Source organism: Mobula hypostoma, chromosome 2 (assembly GCF_963921235.1).
Source record: "Mobula hypostoma chromosome 2, sMobHyp1.1, whole genome shotgun sequence".
NCBI lineage: Eukaryota > Metazoa > Chordata > Chondrichthyes > Myliobatiformes > Myliobatidae > Mobula > Mobula hypostoma.
In genome coordinates, this window is record NC_086098.1 from 133,729,591 (window position 1) to 133,750,628 (window position 21,038).

General features: G+C 43.9%; 1 protein-coding gene across 3 annotated transcripts in view; it reads left to right on the top strand.

Annotated features, from left to right (window-relative positions):
- The first annotated feature begins 331 nt into the window (after positions 1 to 331).
- Positions 332 to 21,038, top strand: part of anapc1 (anaphase promoting complex subunit 1) — a 243,904-nt gene continuing 223,197 nt past the window's right edge. For 2 of the 3 annotated variants that reach the window (XM_063040702.1, XM_063040703.1), the window contains exons 1-7: positions 332 to 501; positions 8,785 to 9,021; positions 10,315 to 10,476; positions 14,485 to 14,536; positions 16,711 to 16,811; positions 17,459 to 17,541; positions 20,922 to 20,995. In XM_063040702.1, coding sequence (XP_062896772.1) covers positions 8,809 to 9,021; positions 10,315 to 10,476; positions 14,485 to 14,536; positions 16,711 to 16,811; positions 17,459 to 17,541; positions 20,922 to 20,995 — 685 coding nt within the window. In that variant the 5' untranslated portion in view covers positions 332 to 501; positions 8,785 to 8,808. Of the gene's footprint in view, positions 502 to 8,784; positions 9,022 to 10,314; positions 10,477 to 14,484; positions 14,537 to 14,936; positions 15,392 to 16,710; positions 16,812 to 17,458; positions 17,542 to 20,921; positions 20,996 to 21,038 lie in introns of those variants that run through there. The other variant, XM_063040704.1, reaches the window with a different exon arrangement.

Consider the following 21,038-nt stretch of genomic DNA (forward strand, 5'->3'; position numbering starts at 1 on the left):
ACATACATCCTTGGAGGTCGACGGGGGAGCGGGGTGGGATATAGGGGGGCGGGGGTGGTGGTGCTACCTCCCTGAAATGAGTTTCTGCAGGGTGTATCTACCTTCTCCTTAGTGATAGCAACAACACTCACTTCTGCCCCCTGACACTCTCGAATTTCTGCCATACGGCTCGTGTTTTCCATCGTGAAGCCCGACATAATTAACTAAATCCGCCTTTTCTTTGCCGCCCCCCCCCATTGCTCTCTCTCCAGTGTCATTTTCACCCCCAGCGCCGGCCACTAGAGGGCGCTCGGTTCCCGGCGGCGGAACCCGGATGTGCCTGTGCGGTGACTGACGGGAGACCAAGATGGCGGCGCCCATCCGAGCTTGTGCCTCGGATCTGCAGTGAAATTTTCCTTTTGGCGGAAGAATTTCCCGCGAATTTTGTGCGGCGGGAGAGAGACAGCGAGAGTGGGGGAGAGGGAGAGACGGCTGTTCAAGTTTCACTTGTTGTTTTAACAGGTTGGTTTCAACGGTTTTTAGCTCAACAGAGCATGAAGGTCGGGTTGTTCCGGAGAGCAGCCCCGCCCCCACCCTGCAATACCCTCCCCTATCCTGTAATCCCATGACCCCAATCTCCACCCCAGAATCTCCCCCGAACCCCTCCTCCTCCCCTGGAGACTCTCTTTCCCCGTCCCAAAATCCCCCAAATCTCCAGTTACCCCTGCATCCATCACCTCTCTACCCCGCAAAAATCCCCAGATCTCTCCCAGAGTTCTCCCGCGGGCACCGCTGGAGTTCCCCTGTCCCCCACCCCAAACCCGAGACTATTCTTTTCCTCTATAAACAACCCCTGCTCCCACTTGCCCCCCCCCCAGACTCTCTCCACTCCAACAAATACTTCTATCCGCACCCGGCATAACTTAGTGTGGGATTTTATGAATAAAACATGCGAGGGTCGTTTTATATGCTTAATAAAAGCCGGAACCCTTTACTTCCATTGCGATTAAAAAACAAAATTAGTCGCCTTACACTGACGTTTTTATGTCAGAAACCGTCTCTTGAAGTGAACACAACAACTCAATGACGGTGTTATTGATAGTGAATTATGTAGAACAGTTTCTGCTGTGCACAATATGTGTTATCTGCCACCCATTATATTACCCTACACAGTCCTGTCCCCTGGCCCTCAAAATTCACTAAAACCGGCATTGAGAGTCTGTCTGGAGCTCGTACTAGCTGCCTGGCTCGGGTGCTATGTGCCTTGCTTGGTTGGAGTAACAGCAGATGCCCCTGGCTCAACCAGGGGTCTGCTGACATGAACAGGGTCATGTCATGATGCAGAGGGTATGGTAGTGGAACCATCCATGTTTTGGCCAGTTTAGGGTAATTTACAGAAGTATATTCTAGTTCACCCTTGCTATCTACAATAAAAATTTTTTCATTTGTTCCAAAATGTGGAACAGGCCATCGTAAGGGTGTGTTGGTGTGCATCATTGTGGACAAAAGTGAACAATGTAGAATGTAGGTCAGCTGGAACCTAAGAGTGCTATACACCTTGATGGGATGAGGAGGGCAAAATGCTGCTGGCAGTTGTGACATAAGAAATAAAATCTGGCACCCGTAGCGGCTGCCGGTACACCACCTCAGCTGCAGAGGTCTGCAGGTCCTCTTTTGAAGCCGTTTTGAGCCACAGCTGGACTCACGGGAGATGATTGTGCCAATACTAGTCCATCAGGGAGGCTCTCAGAGCAGCATTTAATGAACAGTGAAACCACTCACACAGGCTATTGGACTGTGGGTGATATGCCATGGTGTAATGCAATTTATCACTAGGGCTGTGGGCCAGAAGTCCGACATGAATCGGGGGCCGCGGTCAGAAGAAATATCAGTTGGAGTGCCATACTGAGTGATCCAAGTGTTGATGAACATCTAAGGCACGACTGTAGGTGTTGTCAACGTGAGAGGGACCTGATAGTACGGTCCACCACAGAAGGGAGCTGGGGGGAGAGGACCAGTCAGGTCCACATCTATGTGGTCAAACAGTTGCTCAAGGACCTCGAAAGGTGGTGTTGGTGCCCGGATGTGACAGTTAATTTTCACCTGCTGACACACCACACGGGCTGCACTCCAGTCTCGCACGTCTTTCCTCAGGCCGTTCCACACAGACTTGAGCAACCAGTTTCTGTGAAGCATTCCCACCTGGGTGCGAGAGGGAGTGAATGGGATTAAAAACGGTCTGCCTCTGGTTAGCAGGCACTATGGGGTGAGGGTGGACCGGTGGAGACATTGCACAGGAGAGAAGCTTGTGCATTCCCGAACTGGACGCCAGCCGACTGCAGGCCCGTGACTGCTGTCCTGTGAGCCTGGATCTCTGGTTCAGTAGCTAAGTCAGCTGTTAACAAGCGCTGTGAAATGCTGGCTTTCCAGTAGAAAATGAAAATGGTGGGCTGCCAGATGGAGACCGAGAAGCTCGTGGTCAGAGCTGTGTTGGGGAACGGGTGTGCTTGTAGGTTCACGTTCAAAAGACCTTGTTTGTTGTCATCAAATGCTCTGGTCATGTCCGCCAACAACTCAAGGATGTGATTGGGGCGCTGCCTTTAAGGGTACCATAAAAGGGAGTATAAGTTCAGAAGCTTGCGGAATGAAATGGTGACAGAAATACACCATACCCAAAAACTCTTGGGAAAGTGGGAAGTCCGTAACAGCGACAACATTTGACCGCAGGGGTGTCGCACGTTCTGCAGAGATGCAGTGGCCGAGAAAGTTAATAGAGAACCCGAACTGGCATTTGGCGGGATTAATAATCAGCCCATGCTGGTTTAAGCACTTGAAAAGTCTGCGACAGTATGGTGTGTTTGGTCTTGGATGCACTGGCATCTATGTAAACAAAAAATTGAAGTCTTTTAACACAGAGTCCATTAGTTGCTGGAAAGTCTGTGCTGCATTTTTCAATCCAAATGGCATATGCAGCAAGTTAAATAGGCCAAACGGGTTTATAATAGCAGATTCGGGGATGTCTGCAGTGCACACAGGCACCTGATGCGGACCCCTGAATAGGTACACTTCAGGAAAAATTATCTGTCCGGTGGAAAAGTCTTGAATGTGTGGGGGTGATGGCCTTGTTAATGCAGCAGTAATGGCCGCATCGACGGCAACCATCGGGCTCAGAGGCTGTGTGAAGGGGTGAAGCCCAAGGGCTGTTTGATCTGCGTATTATGCCAAGCATTTCCACGTCAGCAAACTCGGCCTTGGCGCTGGTCAGCTTTTCTGAGTCCAGTCTACATACACGGATGTGGACCAGCGAGCTAGTTGTGGAAGTGTGGTGCTCGGCCTTATGTTTTGTGACTAGTGCAAAATGTGGGCTTGCTGAGGTTTGGGAATTCGCCCTTCAGGACAGTGAGTTGGCATGTTGTGGTGCATACGCTCGACAGAATTATCATGGGGAGCTAACGAGGGGGTACAAGGTCACAATCCACAGTCCGTTGTGTTCGCAGGCTGGCAGTTCTTAGGATCTACTAACAGTCCTTTGGTGCTCGGGAAATCTTTGCCAAGCAGAGGCCTCACAGCTTTAGCCAAGATGGAGTCCCATGTGTAGTGTCGTCGACTGAAGCAGAGCGTCATGCGTTGTGTCCCGTAAATCCAGACCCTCCTACCCTTGGCAGCCTCCAGGGAGGGTCTGCCGCTCTCTGCTATATAATCGACGGCCAATGCTGGCAGCACAGACACCTGCACACCTGCATCACACAGGAAGCATGGCCCTGTATCGAACACTGGACGGCCCGGTAAGTGGAACTCATGGTGCTCACAGACCTCTGGCGTCCTGATGCGCTGGCCTTGTCGAAGCTGCATGGTGGTCACTGCTTCTTGGTGTCTGGTGTGGAGCCACGGGCATGAGTCTGCTGGAGTCTCTGCTGACAGGGCTTATTGAAACGGAAAGGAGGAGGAACGATGCACCTCTGTCTGGCTGAGTGTAGACTATCAGCCATTTACCAAGCTCCCTGTAGCCTTTTAACAGTATATTAGCAAGGGCTGTGCAAACTCGATCAGGCAGGTGTTGCATAAAGAGTTCTTTTAAAAGTAAAACAAGAACGGTTGAATGAAAAGCAGCGTTTGGTCCATTAGTTCTGAAGGACTAGCGTCACTCAGGCCAAGCAAGGAGAGCATCTGCTTGGTGCACGCAGACTGAGTCAAAAATCTGTAATAGGTGAGTTTTCAGTGTGCCGGCGGGTCTTCTAGTAGACTCACCACTGGCTGCAGTGCAACTACTTGGCAATGCTATGACGTGGTAAAATTTGGTGTTGTCCACGGCGATTGCTCACAGTGCAAACTGGGCTTCTGCCTGTGCAAACCACACGGTAGCTTGCTGCTTCTGGTAGCGTCAAAGCGTCTGCATTGGTCAACATGTTGTTGAGTAACTCTGAAATGGTCTGAGAGCGCCTAGGTCACGAACGTAAGATCTTGTGGATAAGACATATGAGAGTCGGTTTATGTGCTGAACAAAAGCCACAGCCCTTTACCTCCATTATGAACAAACAAAAAACAATTCTTACACTAATGTCATCATGTCAGACACTGTCTCTTAAAGTGAACACAACACCTCAATATCAGTGTTGTGAATTATGCAGAGCAGTTACCACCTTAGTTTAGCAGGGGAGCACATTTAGTAATAGACTAAGACAACTGCGTTGCTCCAAAGAGCGCCATACGAGGTCATTCTTACCCTCGGCCATTAGGCTGTATAGTGAATCAAACTATAGCTGGGGAAGTGATGACCCACCTCCTGTTAGACTGTTTGTGGTAACCTTTCTTTTATTCTTTCTTATTTCTCTTCTAATATTTGTGTATCTGTGCTCTTGTAATTTCCTTTGGGATATATAAAATATTTATCTATTATGAACAATATGTACCATCTGTCTCCCATTACATTACCCTACACCATCAGCTGATCTGCACGTCAGTCCCCTCATTCTTCTGTCACAGCCTAGATCAGTACACAATTTGTCAACACCTTCTACTCCTCATAAATAACACTCTGCCCAACGCTTCCCAACCAACATTACCAATTCCCAAACTCTATCCTCCGTTCTCAAGGATATCTCCAAATGCTGCTCGCTGATCGCACGGTTAATTACTCTTATTGCTCTGCTACAGTAGTGGGAATGACAATTCGGACAGTGGAGTGTCCCTCTTGTAGAACGTGGGAACACAGGGAGACCTTTGGTATCCCCGACAACTACACCTGCAAAGAAGTGCATCAAGCTGCAGCTTTTTACAGCATGCATTAGGGAAACTTTCAGATCATTTGTTTGATGGTGGGTTGATTGACAGGAGATACAGGGAGCAAGTCGCACCTTAGGTGCAGAACAGAGGTAATTGGGTGACCATCAGGAGAGGGAAAGGGCTCGGTAGCCATTGCAGGATATTGTTCTCCTCAATAACAATAACAATGGATTCCAGTTAATTGGGACACATCAGGTCCAGTACATTTTCGGCCAATTGGCTGCCCCAGTTAACCGAATTCCATGCAAATAGTTAAAAGATATAAAAAGACAAACTATTTAACTGAGTAACAATTTATATATTTAAATTAGAAAAAAAATTTGAACGCCACCAATATCTCTACAATACTCTAAAACTGAGTATTAGTTCCTAATAGTTATCAACAGAGGAGTTCATTTGTCATGTTCTTCTTGACTGTAAATGAACAAAATCAGCACAGACACCTAGTGCGGATAATGGACTGTCTTCATACAATGCTTTTGAAGATTGAATCCCCCAAATCTTCATTTTCATTGTAAGATTCAAGGTGATTTTTGAGACCTTTAAATTCTTCTTATTTCCTAACTTGTTGAAGTAGTGAAATCGTTTCATTTGTACTCCTGGCCAATTCTGGCATCTGCAAGCCTGAGTGCTTGAAACTGCAGTGAGCAGTTTCAAATTGTCTTATTCTGAACTGTCTTATTGCTTATTTCTCACCAACTATCAGTGACAAAAATCACTCCTTTTGAACACAAATAAATGCAACTGAAGCTATTTAAGAACTGCCGGAAGCGTGGTATAGTGACTAATAGGCACACAAGTGCACGCGATGGACACTAATTAAAAATGTCCGGTAACAGTCTCCTGTCCCATTTAAGCAGCGTGGCGTCCCAAATAAATCAAGGGAATCCTGGTGATTTTCCCGATTTAGTTTTTGTTCCTTCGGAGCGGCCCCAAATAAATGGCTTTCCCGATGGACCAATTAACTAGAATCCACTGTATATTGTTGTGGGGGTGGAGGGTCGCAGAAATGACCTTGCAGAGGTAAGTCATAGCAGCCAGGTCTCTGGCACTGAGCCTGGCTCTGTGACTGGGAAGGAAGGGGAGTGGAAGTGGAGAAGAGGTTAGTCATAGTGGTAAGTGATTCATTGGTTAGGGGAACAGACAGAAGGTTCTGTAGACAAGAATGAGATTCTCGGTTGGTATGTTGCCTCTTGGGTCTCAGTGTCAGGGACATCTCCGATCAAGTCCACAACGTTCTTAAATGGGAGAGTGAGCAGCCAAAAGTGGTAGTCTACATTGGTTCAGATAGTTCGGCACAGACTAGAAGGGCCGAGATGGCCTGTTTCTGTGCTGTAATTGTTATATGGTTATATAGGGATAGAAAGAAGGGTGATAAGGTCCTGTGAAGGGAATTCAGGGGGTGAGGTGCTGAGTTGAAGGATAGATTGTGAACTCCAGATTGCTATCTGTACTATGTGCTAGTGAGGTTAGAGATAGGAAGTTAATACTGCTTAGCACATGGCTAAGGAGATGGTGCAAGAGGGAGGGCTTCAGATTTTTCAATCATTGGGCAATTTGGGAATGTGGGATAGTGTGCACCTGAATTGGAGGGGAACAATATCCTTGTGGGAATGTTTGCCTGTCCTACTCTAGGGTTAAAGTAGAGTTGCAGGGAAATGGGAACCAGAGTGCCAGGGGAAGGAGTGGAATAGTTGTGGGGAAAGTAGATGTTATGCCGACATACAAAGACAGTAACTGAAAGGTTGAGCATGTCGGGACTAATGTTCTGAGTTGTATCTTTCAATGCAAGGAGTATTGTAGGAAAGGCAGATGAGCTTAGGGCATGGATCAGCATGTGAAATTATCATATTGTAGCCATTAGTGAGACTTGGTTACAAGCGGATCAGGCTGCCATCTTAATGTTCTAAGGTACTGTTGTTTTGGACATGACGAGGTGGGGGATTAAAGAGGGAGGGACAGCATTACTCATCAAGGAAAATGTCATGGCAGTGCTGAGACGGGCCAGACTCCTCTCCCTGGTTTATATGGGTGGAACTGAGGAGTAAGAAAGGAGATGATCACGTCAATTGGATTATATTACAGCCCTCCTAACAGTCTGGGTGATTTCTTCTTCAGTCCGCCTCTACTAGGGCATAGGCTGCCGACAATAGCTCACCAGAGTCCTCTGTCCTGGGCCAGTCTTTCAAGTGGTCTCCAAGTGCAGCCCATCTTGGCGTCTCCTTCCTCTCCCAGGGATGGGACCTCTGGAGCTTCTGTTGGCATTTCTGTAGCAATGGGTTTTTACGGGATGGCTTTGCTGGCCCCATGCCCAACCCTCCGCCTTTCGCAGCTGGGTTCGGGACTGTCAAGGTGGAGTTCAGCAGGATTTAGAGGAACAAATTTGTAGAGAGAGCGCAGGCAGTTGAAAGAAAAATAAGGTTGCGATGGTAGGTGCTTTTAAGTTTCCACATATTGACTGGGATTTCCATACTGTAAAAGGACTAGCTGGAATTGAGTTTACATTAAACCATACCTCATGATATTTGTTTTGCAGCAGCGGTGCAATGCAAGGCGTAAACATTTCCATTACTTACACAAAATAAGTAAATTAAAATGTGAAAATGGAACAGTGAAGCAGTGTTCATGGATTCATGACCCTTCAGAAATCTGATAGTGGAAGGGAGGAAGTTGTTCCTAAAACGCTGGAAAAACCCCATCATCAATTCACCCCATCCACGCATTCAATCCTTGCCACTTCAATCCCGCCGCCTGACCTCATCAGCTTTATCACCTACTGAATCAACCTTCTTCTTCATCGTCGTTGTGCTAACCCTAGTTACTTTGCCAACCCATTCCACCTTCCTCTCCCTTTCATTGAACCCCTCCTCCTCCCATACCCTCTGCATGCAACTTTCATTGCTACCTCCCTGCCCTGTTTTCACTGTGGCATCAGCCCCAGATTATAAAAGCATAGTGTTACTCTCTGGTTTCTGATCTACTCCAGGATTCTGGTAATACATCACCAAAATGAACCAATGAGCCAAAGAGTTGCTCTGAGGATGAATAACTCAGCAACACTCCATACTCTTGGCTGATAAATTCACGTTGTGTGATGCTTTGCACAGGAGGGTTTCCAGCCTGCTATGCACCTATCAACCTTGTCTCTTACGAAGAAAATGTGATTAACTTGACCTGTCACGTAACTTCCCTTCTGTGCTTATGAGGCCCGTGAGATGGGTGACTGATCTCTGTTGGACATTTGGTAAGGTGCATGAATCTTTACTGAATGTGCCTGTTAACAGTAGGGAGAAAAGCCATTGGACAGTAGGATTAAAGATCTAGTCTGTAAACTCATATTCCCTTCTTGTCAGTGCTCTGTCTACTGTTTCGATTTTTTAATTTATCCTTTTTCATATTTGTGTGTTGCATTTGTGCTAGATGTTTTGATCAGGTCCTGGCCCCACAGCAAATGTGTGACCTGATCCAGTTTTGACAGAGGGCATATTTTGACTTTGTAAACTACTGCTTTCCTCCTGTCAGAAATAATGCTGATATCTGGAACCCATGTCGAACGTCTATGAAGAGAGGGTAACGATGATCGCAGCAGGGGAAATGCAGGAGTTTGTTCCTTTTGGCCGTGACCACTGCAGGCGCCACCCTAATGCCACAAATCTTCAGCTTCGGCAGCTGCAGCCTGCATCGGAACTATGGTCCTCTGATGGTGATGCAGGATTGGTGGGATCACTGCGGGAGGTTACAATCCATGAGAAACAAAAGGTATGTCATTGGAAGCTTTATGAGGAATCGTGAGTTGACCCTGAAATAAGGTGTCCACCCCAGTGTATTGTAAGGGTGGTTTTTCAAAACATTTAAAGAGATATAGTGGCATATTACATTAATCCGGATAGCAGGAGTGATGATCACAACAGCTAGGTAACTTAAATTCAGTTGTTTAAATAATCTCGATGAGAAGCTAATGTCACTAACGGTGACTGTGAGTCACAGAAGAAGCTGTTTAATCCATGGGGTCAGCCCTTCTCTTTGAAGACCAATCTCCTCTATTGCAATCTTTTGCCTTTACCTTAGAATGCGGCAGATAATTTTTTTTCTCAAGTGCCTGTTCTTTTCCCTTTTGAAATTTCACCCTGGGTTTGCAAAACGTTGCAGGTATCCACACAGCTCCCCCTCACCCTCCCACCCCATTATAAAACGAATTGCCCAGATTTGGATTCTACAATGAGAGGAAATAGATTCCATTCATCTCATGCTTGCTGTTTAAAAAAAAGTTTGACGAATTGTTGCTGCACATAGTAGAGAATTCAACCATTATTTGATGATCTCTTTCTGTAATTTAAGTCTTGGACACCCAAGTAGCGTTCTGGTTTATAGCAAAGAAAATACCGAAAAACCTCAGCAGGTCAAGCAGCATGTGTGGAGGGAGGAAAAACAGAATTAATGTTCCAGGTTGTTGACCTTTCGTCACAATGATTATCCACTTGAAAGGTTCTGATGAAACGATGTGAGCATTCTCAGATTTCCATCATCTGCGGTTTTTGTTTTGCTTTTCGTTCCAATAAATCTATACTTTGCTTCCTCCAGAATAAATATATCTTTTTCATGGTATGGATCACAGAGAAGCCGATCATTACCACACCAATTCTGTTTTCACAATGCACTTGTATCTTCCTATCTTTCGTCCAGGGTTTCCCAACTTTTTTAATGCTATGGACCAACACCATTGAGCAAGGGGTCCATGGACTCCAGGTTGGAAACCCTTGCCTTTGAGGTTGATATTTTTCTGGATAAAGCCACCAGAAAAATTGGTAGAAACTTTTTAGATTAATATTAAGAAGAACTCTCATTGATATATCTATGTATATGCAGCTAATTTGAACTTACTGTTGCACTGTCATTTAAATAATAAAATATATTTTAGATTGGAATTGAAAGCCCCTGCACAACCACATTTCATAATCTGTTTGCCACCTTGCGTTGATACAGCATGGTGCTTCACTGGCAGATTGCCTTTTGGTGTTCCAATCAATATTGATGTAACTGGTCATGTTGCAGGAAAGCTGGCACCTGAGGAAAGGCTGTTGTGATGTTGGTGAAGAGCTGGACTATGATGAAGAGCTTTATGTGGCTGGAAACATGGTCATCTGGAGCCGAGGAAGTAAAAGCCATGCTTCTTCAGTTTATAAGGCATTCACAGTGGACAGTCCAGTCCTGCAGGTTAGATGATAATTTACATTTGCTTCATGTAAACCACAGGTCAGATCTGTGCTTTTTAATCTATATTTCTTCCTAGATGAGATCAGAGTTACCTTTTTCCTGTCACTTTTCATTTTCAGGCATAATTGTGTTTGTTTATCATTTTGAAATGATTAAGAAACATTTTCTCTTTGCACGACTAGGACCGAAGCAGGGGGTTTGCAACCTTTTTTTAATGCCGTGGAGCCATATCATTAACCGAGGGGTCTGTGAACCCCAGGCTGGGAACCCCTGATTCAGAGGAAAACATTCTGTTTCTGTTAATACCTTTAAGATCTTATCTGCCTATCTATTGAGGTAACAAGCCCTTTCGGCCCAGCGAGCCTCTGCTGACCAATTACACTTGTGACCAATTCACCTACTAATCAGTTAGATCTTTGGGCTGGTGGAAACCCACGCAGTCACAGGGTGAACGTAAAAACTCCTTGCTGACAGGAGTAGAATTGAACCTGGGTCGCTGCTGCTTTGGCAGCATTACACCAACAGCCATGTTCTGTGCCGCCCTGAAGTTTATTTCAACCTGTGAAGGCAATGGTTTAGAATGCTGGGGGGCGCTTTCACGGGAAAGGCTGTAGTGGTTCAAGAAGGTGGCTGACCTTCTCAAGGGCAATGAGGGACGTGCAGACCATGCCAGATCCTGACAAATTTGTTTAAACCAGGTTGGCAGGGGGATGGGAACCTGGGTGATGTTGCTGAATGAGAATCAGGTTTATTATCACCAGCATGTGACGTGAAATTTATTAACTTAGCAGCAGTTCAATGCAATACATAATCTAAACGAGAAAAAAAAGTAAAAAAAAAAAAATAATAAACAAGCAAATCAATTACATATATTGAACACATTTTTAAAAAGTATAAAAACAGAAATACTGTATGTTTAAAAAAAAATGAGGTAGTGTTCAAAGATGTTCGTTTAGGAATTGGATGGCAGAGGGGAAGAAGCTGTTCCTGAATTGCTGAGTGTGTGCCTTCAGGCTTCTGTACCTCCTACCTGATTGTAACAGTGAGAAAAGGGCATGCCCTGGGTACTGGAGGTCCTTAATAGTGGACACTGCCTTTCTGAGAAACCGCTCCCTGAAGATGTCCTGGGTACCTTGTTGGCTGTTACCCAAGATGCAGCTGACTAGATTTACAACTTTTTGCAGCTTCTTTCAGTCCAGTGCAGTAGCCCCTCCATACCAGACAGTGATGCAGCCTGTCAGAATGCTCTCCAGGGTACAACTATAGAAGTTTTTGAGTGGATTTGTTGTCATGCCAAATCGCTTCAAATTCCTAATGAAGTATAGCTGCAGTCTTCACATCAATGAAGCATCAATCTATGAAGTTACTTCACATTTAGAAATGGTGCTTTGATTTTTAACTCTTTTTTAAAATATATAATTTATTCATGGTCTGTGGGCATCTCTGATTATGCCTACAAACGTGATTGTGAAGTACCATGAAGCTCCAAGGTTCTCGTGGCAATGGTTAATGGGATGAGACATGGAATCATGTAAATCTCTTTCCTTCAGCTTCGTGAGCCAGAGATGCTAAAGGAAAGGGATTTACTTTTAAGTCAGAATGATGTGTCACTGGGAAAGAATCCAGCAGGTGGTGGTGCTACCGAAGATCTGCTCCCATTGTCCTCCTTGCTGGTAGAAAGCATGGGCTTCAAGTTCAAGTTTAAATGTCATTCATCCATACACACGAATTCAGCCAAGCGAGACAGCGTTCCCCTGGGGCCAAGGTGCAAAACACAGTATATGAGGTCACACACAACACAAGGCACATGTAATCACAATAGCAGAAAAACATAGAGTGCCCAAAAAAATTATACAGCCCAAGTCTCTAAGTGTCATGTGCTGTAGATTGAAGGTGCATGGGATGTTGTCCTGGAGACAGGTTTCTGCAAGAACAAACATGCAGTAGTCCTCATCACGCACTAGTGCAGCCGCAGACGAACGTAATCCAGTGGGAGGTGCCGTCAACAAAAACATGATGAGTTACTATATTGCACCTTACACCCATGGTGTCCCAAAAGAAAGACTGAAGATTTGAAGTTTTTGTGTTTCATAGAGTGCCAAGCAATGTACTGCTTTGTGTGGGCATGCTGTATTTTTATCAAATGGTTGAAGCTGTATACTCTTGACTAGTCAGAAGATGAATCACTTACCACAGAATGCTGATTTGTTCATATTATTAACTTTAATATTAATGTTAACAATACCATATATAATGGTATATTGTGCATGATTCAGCAATGGTAATGTCTGTCACTACAAGAGAGTAGCTAGACGGTTAGACTGCATATTGTTGGAAGTGGTCATTGCTTAGTATGTGGTGCCATTTACTAGCCTGTAATTCAGTGTTGTTCCAGTTTTCCTGCATGATTCATAAGTTTGCTTTTCATATGATCTATCCCAGAATGCTTCCCATTCATCTGTCCCTCTGTAGAGACACAAAACAAGATTTGACCTTTAGAATTATTCTGTGCAGTGTGTACAACTTCCCACGGAGAGGAGAAAGAAATCTCATTATTTCCAAAAAAAAAAGTCGGTTGAATCAGAATCTTCCCCTTTGACTTGGCACAAAATAGTTTGCAAAATTCAGAGGAAAATAAATCGTAATATTCAGAAAATCAGAAGGAGAGGGAAGGTCTGCCCAAAAGCCAACTATTGCAGATGCTGAAAATGTGAAGTCCCCCCAGGTCTGGCAGCACCTGTGAAGAGAAACAGAGTAGTATTTCACGCTGATGACCTTTCATCAGAAGTGTAAGCTCTTTAATGGGGAATAAAGATGAGAGGTTAAATGATAAAAGGGCAACGGGTGCAAGACTGCAGAGGGCGTAAATGGGAAGGGTGCAAACACAAGTCACTAGGGAGCTGTGCTGCGTGGTGTTTAAAAGATTTTTTAGAGGGCAAAGAAGGAAGAAATAGCACTAATAAGCTAGGTGAAGGAATATTGCAATATTAAGAGAGTAGGATGTATTTGGGGCCAAAGAGGCAATCTAGAGGATAATAAGTGAGGGTCTTAATGGAAACATCCTCCCTGTTCAGACTATTGAGAAGGACGTTGTGGTTGGAGAGTTCAGGGAGAAGGGACTGTACAATTTCATAATAAATTACTGTCTTGAAGGAGGAGGTAATAGCAGACATAAAGTTGGATAAATCCTTAAAGCTTGATGAGGTGTGTCCCAGATACTACGCAAGGAAAGGAAATGAATGCTGGGACCATGATGGAGATTTTCTAATTCGAGCCACAGAAAAGAGCAGAGATGACTAGAGGACAACCCATGTAGATCTGATGAGGTATGTTTAGTAGCTGGCACAAAGTTCAGTAGTGTTGTTCATAGTGAAGAGGGTAGGCTGGGAAAAGATAGTGTCTTGAACAACATTATGGGATGCTTTTTGGCAGGAATAATAAGGCAAGGATATGTACAATGAATGGTAGGACTCTTGGAAGTAACGAGGAACAGAGGGGACCTTGTTGGAAATGAGCCAGGATCCCAGAGGCAAGAACAAAGGTAGATAGGTTCTGAAGAAGGCATATGGGATATGGGATATTTACTAATTAAGGCATAGAGTATGAGAGCAGGGCGGTTATGGTACAATAATATAAAACATTAGTTGGATTATAGGTGGAATACTGTGTACCCCTGAGGTCACTACATTATAAAAGGGACAAGGGTGCACTGGAGAGGATGCAGAGGAGATTCACCAGGATTTTACATTTTATTGTGTCTCCCATCTCTTCACTGGCATTCATGACAGTCCAATTGAAGGGTCTTGACCCAAAATGCCAATGGTCCATTTCTTTCTACAGATGCTGCCTGAACTGCTGTGTTCCTCCAGTAGTATGGTTTATGCTTCTCATCAGCATCACTGCAGTAGGCTGCATTGGTTATGTGCCTTTGAACCATTAATCTAGAAAGCAAAAAAATAAAAAAAAATTATGCAGTTTATGAGCAGGTTTCTTTCTGTCCTAACTTAGGCTCTTTGGTGTGACTTCAGCATACCCCAGGACAAGACGGAATGCACAGAAGGTAATTATGCTGCTAACTTTCTCAGGTCTTTCATTTGCTGGATACGCTGGGAGTTCATTAGATAACGTTCACGTCTGTCATAACTATGTGATACAACAATCATCGATTTTAACTGACCCTGCCTTGCATTTTCTGCTGTATCCATCATCATCATTTTGTGCTGTGTTGTATGATGTGGACGATCGTGGTCTTATCCATTGTTATCATCAAATTTTTCTATCAAAGTGGTTTACCATTGCCTTCTTCTGGGCAGTGCCTTTACAAGACAGGTGACCCCAGCCATTATCAGTACTCTTCAGAGATTGCCTACCCTAGTGTCAGTGGTCATATAACTAGGACTTGTGATATGCACCAGCTGCTCATATGACCACCTATCACATGCTCCCATGGCTTCACGTGACCCTGATCGGGGGTTGGGGGGAGACTACGCAGGTGCTACACCTTGCCCAAGGGTGGCCTGCAGGCTAACGGAGGGAAGGCGCGCCTTATACCTCCTTCAGTAGAGACATATCTTCACTCCGCCACCCATGCTATATCCAACCTCCATTAAAACCTGCTTCTGCATACCGTCTGTTGCAATTGATGTGCAGCCTGAATATTTGGGAAGAAAAAGACAAACTTGCATTGTACAATGGGAAAAATGTTACTGAACCGTTAACCTTCAGACTGCTTTGGCAATTTGAGTTTCCTTAATCAATTCACAAGACGCGCACTGAATCCTGTGGTGACAATTACTGCAACGCCCGAGAAACTGGAGAGCTTTCTCTGAGTAGAGAGGGAGATCTGGAACCAGGAGTCACAGCTCAAAATATGAGGTTGGCCATTCAGGACAACTTGAAGTTTGCTCAGTTTGAGGTTAGTAAATCTTGAAACTTTTTTATCCTAGAAAAGCTCTTCCTCCAGATGACTTTGGGCTTCATTGAAACAGTGTAAAGATCAAAGACATAGAGAGGTCAGGGAGAAATGGGGCATAGAATTACAGTGGGCATCTGGAGGTTTGGTGTTACTCCGGTAGGTGTGTTTTGTAAAATGATCATCCTCTCCGGCTTGGTTTGTGACCACTGGATGTAACACATTAAAGTGGATATAGAAGTCAGTGTCTGTCACCTGAAATGAGTGGTAGGGTTCCTGGATGATGGGAGGGGAAGAAGTGCATGGGCAGGTGTTGCATCTGCGGGGAATATACTATGAGAGGGGAAATATGCTCTGGTATATATGGGTGAGGGAATGAAGGAATGCAGAGCCCCTTCAGAATGCTGAAAGAAAAAGGAGGGGCTGGGTAGGGGGAGAGACAACATGTGGTGATGGCATCCTGTTATAGGTGGTGAAAATGACAGAGGATAATGTGTTGAACATGGAGCTTAATATGTAGAAGGTGAGGGCATAGGGAACCTTATCCTTGCTTAAGTGGGAAGAAAGAAGGCGTGAGCAGAAATGAAGGAAATGGATCAGATGTAGTTCAGCAGCCTGTCAACAATGATGGAAGGGAAGCCACCAGCAAGCAAAAATGGCAGACATCTCAGAAGCCCTGATACGGAAGATTTCAAAATCTGAATAAATATGACAAGTACAGAGATAGTGGGAAGGTGTGTTTAAACCCATACAAATAGTGGGGTGGGAGGAAGTGTACTCAAAATATCTGTAGACTTGGAACGGATTGTGCTCACTAACCTATCCTTGAGTCATTATGAAAAGAAAATAGATCCTTGGGACTTGATTATTTCCTCTTTTTTTTGAGATGATCACACTCAGCTACACCAGAGGCTCAGAAGGGTTAACCTAGGTCTGGACAGTGTGGTTTCAGTTAACCTGTGATATGATGCTTGATATACCCCAACCAGGCCATCTCATTGGTGATCTTGTTAATTCTTGACCACAATTTTTCCACTTAGATATTCAAAAGTTTTCGCTGCTGCTATATTCTGTCCAAGGATCCAATGGTGCTATGCATTTCTCAATCTAAATTCAAAAACCCCACAAAGGTCAATTTCCTGGAGAATCTCTGATTTGTTATTGGGTTTTGAGAGCTACTAGTCAGTCCATACACACAAGAAGTGTTTCACTGAAGTGCACAATCAAATAGCACTATCGTGGTAAAGGACAAATTTCATTTCTAATTTGCACCACTCTCTGTACTTACTCATGAACTCTAATTAAAACTCTTTCTCCTTCAGCTCAAGAGAAGAGGGAAAAGTGTGTGTGCATAGTACAGAAATCCAGTGTAAATGTGCACACTGTGGATGGAAAGGACTACATTGCCCCATTACCCTTCCAGGTAGTTAATACTTATAAGCATTTCTTGGGCAACATTTTGTCCTCAACCAGCATCACTAGAACTATATAACTTGGCTGTAAGGAAATGACTGATGTATTCATCTCGATAGCAACTATTTTAAGATATCTCTTTCACATGAAGTTTTTTAACAGTCTGGGAAGTTTGATACAGAAGTATCTAATGCAGGTATTCTCTCATTAAACAGAAAGCAGATGGTGTAGCAAGGAAGAAAAGTCGTGCTGGTTTTATAAATGATGAGTTGTGGTTTACACTCATTGAAAGAAATAAAATTGTATATTTCTGACACATGTATTTTCCCCTTGAGTTCTCGTTTCGATTTGCAAATGAGTAGTTAAGATTTCAGATTAGTTTATTGTCAAATAAACTAGCATGGAATGAAATTCCTTGCCCACACAAAGCTCATAGGGTAAGCAGTATACACGGTAATGGTAAGTATAAAATTAAAACGGCAGCCAGTGTCAGGGCAACAGAATGGTGCAAACTGAGGCAGTGCAAAAAGAAACACGAAAGTAACAATAACGGAAGTAATAGTATTAAGGGTTCAATAATGTGGCAGCACCACATAGGAGAGGAACGGGATATGAAAGAATGAAGTATTAACGTAATATTTTGCTGTCTCCTGTTAGGTTGCAGTTGTGTGGGCAACTGCTTATGGGCTGATGTTCGAACGTAGTAATCCTGTTCAAGAAATACCGTCAAGCCCTCTAAGGTAGGCACGTGAAAAACGCATAAGCACATGCACAAAGATTCAGGATTGTTTCCATTAACTTGTTCTTGCAAGTTTACCCCGGTTTTAAACTCATTTTTGCAAGCTTGATTTGGATGAAGATAGGTCATTTGATCATATTCTTGCTTCCACCTTTCTATATTTGGAAGGATACATGCTAACTTGGACCTGTCTATGATGTCAGTGCTGTGTTATACCAATAGAATTAGAAGTGAAAAAAATGGTTGAAAGGGGAAGGGATGTCATTTTTTTCAAAGGGTGAGAACGGTTTCAGCTAGTTTTGCCTTGTTGACTATTCTAACACAGCTTATCAACCTGAGGACACAGTCTATCTCTAGTGTCTATCTCTAGCTCCTATATTTTCACACCTTACCCCTGACCAAGACATATTCTGAACTGAGTAAGTTACACACAGGCTAATTTAGGCTTGTAGAACATTTATAACACAGAGGGAGGTTAGATGGCTCATCAAGTCTTTACTTGTTGATAAAAGGCTGCCTAGGCCAATGTTACCTCCCAGTTCTTAGTCCACAGCCCTGTAATTACCTCCAAGACAGTTTTAAATGTAAGCTTCAAACCTCCACCTTCTCTGGGTAAGGGTGGAAGAAAAACCCTCTTTGCCTCTTTCATCCTTCTACCAAATATTTTAACTCTATATTCCCTGGTTTTTGCCCCCCCCCACCCCAAGGGAGTTAGGTCTTTCCTACTGCTCACTTGATCTAGGTCCTTCATAATTACAGATGTATAATTCAGTCTCTCCTTAGCCTCTACTGTTCCAAAGAAAGTTCCAAAGAAAACAATCCCAGTTTATCCAATCTTTCCTCAAAGATTCAACTTTCCCATTCCAGCAATATCCTTCTGTGCACCCTCTCATCTCCAATACATCTTTTCTATATTACAGTGACCACAATCGTATGCAACACTCAAGCTAACTAATGGCTTTGGCCTAATATAGTATGCAGTTGCAGCCTGACCTCCCTGCTCTTACTGTATTCCTCAGCTAATAAAGATAAGCATCCTGTCTACGTTTTTAATCATTTCATTGACTTGCCCAATTAATTGTCAAGGAGCCTTTTAGTCACAGGAACACCCGAGTTTAAATCCCAGCATGGGAGCTGTGGAAATCAAATTCAGTTGATAATGTGGCATTTGGAGCAAAACAACTTGAATTAGTAACGAAGACTATAAAAGCTGTCATGAAGTCAAGTTTGTCACAAAAAATAACTATTTAACTAATATCCTTCAAGGGACAAAATCTATTATTCTTGCCCAGTCTAATGTAGACCCACTCCTAGTGGTTGACTCAACTGCCCTCTGAAATGGTTTGGTCCCTCAGATGTAGGTGTCTTACCTGCACCTCCTCAAGGGACCAACAATAATGTTGACCTCACCAGTGATACCTAATCCTGAGTGATTAAATAAAAATGCCTCCCATTGGTTTGAGATTGATTTACTATCAAACTATTGATTCCAGTCAACCTTTGCTAAATCTCTATCTAATTGAAGTGGTTCAAACCCATTTGGGAACCTTTCCTCATTTTTAAACCTTTGTCCTTTAAGAATGCTAATTCTAACTAATAAACACTGTCTCAAAGTTGCTCTCCCATTCTTCCCGCTACCTACCCAGCTTCACTCATGGAGTTGTGCAGCACAGACAAAGGCTGATAAAAACCCATCAAATACCAGTCCACACTAATCCCATTTAGAAGCGTTTGGTCGGTAGTCCTCTATGCCTTGCTGATTCACGTGGTTAACTAAGCGTTCCTTAAGTGTCTTGAGAGTGCCTGCTTCCGCTAGTTGCCCAGACAGTGGAAACCATATTCCTACCACCTGGTGAACAATTCATCCTCAGATTCTATCTAAACCTCTGCCCTTGCTCTATGTCAGTGCCCTCTTGCTTTGTACACCTTTTGAGAGAATCAACCTGCTTTCAGCCCTGTCTATGTCGCTCATAATTTTGAATTCCCCTTTCTTGTCCTCCCTCAGCTTCTTCTCTAAGGAAAACAATCCCAATATCTACAGTCTCTCCTCATAGTTCATCACAAGCAACTTCTTGGTGAATCTCTTATGCATCCTCTCCAGTGCAGTTATGTCCCTGTAGTGTGGTTGGGAGCCATAGTAAAACTAATTCCAGAATAGCCCCCTCTTTTGTTAGACTTGCTACCCATGTTCACATTCATTTTGAGAGGACTAGTATATAAGAGCAACGGTGTAATGCTGAGGCTTTATAAGGCATTGCTCAGACCACACTTGGAGTATTGTGAGCAGTTTTAAGTCCCTTTTCTAAGATGGATGTTCTGGCATTGGAGAGGGTCTAGAGGAGGTTCACAAGAATTATTCTGGGAATGAAAGGGTTAATGTCTGAGGCGGGTTTGTTGGCTCTGGGGCTGGGTGTTTAGAAGAATGAAGGGACATCTCATTGAAATCTATTGAATATCAAAAGGCCTAGATAGATAAAGTAGATGTGGAGAGGATGTGGGACAAGAGGGCACAGATTCAGAATGAGCGGGACCTAGGTTTAGGACAGATGAGGAGGAATTTCTTCAGCTGGAAGATAGTAAATCTGTGGAATTCATTGCCATGGACGGCTGTGGAGGCCAAGTCATTGAGTATTTTTAAAGCAGAGATTGGTAAAGGTTTTTTATTGGTCAGGGCGTCAAAGGTTACAGGGAGAAGGCAGGAGAATGGGATTGAGAGGGATAATAAATCAGCCATGATGGAACAGCAGAGCAGACTCATTGGGCCGAATGGCCCAATTCTTCTCCTGTGTCTTATGCTCTACATTGCCTAAAAAAATCTGCCTGAATGCTATTTACGAGATTTGTGCCTTTTATACTTTTGCACAGTATGGTGGTAATTTAATGTATTGCACTGTCCTGCTGCTGCAAAAAAAAAACACAAACTTCATGACACATGTGAGTGATGATAAACCTGATTCTGATATGGCTCCCTATTGTGGACTGAGAGTGGGAAGTGGTCATGGAGAGGGGAATCATGGCTGGGTAAAAGGGAAGGGAGAGAGGAGGGAGTGGGAAGCACCAGAGAGACATTCTATAATCATCAACAATGATCGTTTGGAATCAAATGACCTTGCCTGGTGTCTCAGGGCTGGGTGTGTCTGCATCTTCTTCCTCCTTCTTTTTGCACAGTGTCTTTCATTATCGTATAAACCTCTGTATGGTTACTTTTCACCCTCTTATATTATCGTGTAAATAAACCTGCATTGTACAATCTCTCCATATAACGTCCCTCCATTATTAGTAGCTACAGCTTCCTGTGCACTAATAAGTAAGTTTCTCACATATTGGGGTGAGTCTTGTTGTAGTATTAATTCTGATGACATGCTGTGTAACTGGTTGCAGGGAGCCATTGCCTACGATGTTCAGCATGCTGCACCCACTGGATGAAATTGCACCTGTTGTTTGTAAACCAGGAGGTGAGGACCCCAACATGTACCAAGTTATTTTACTTGATCGGCT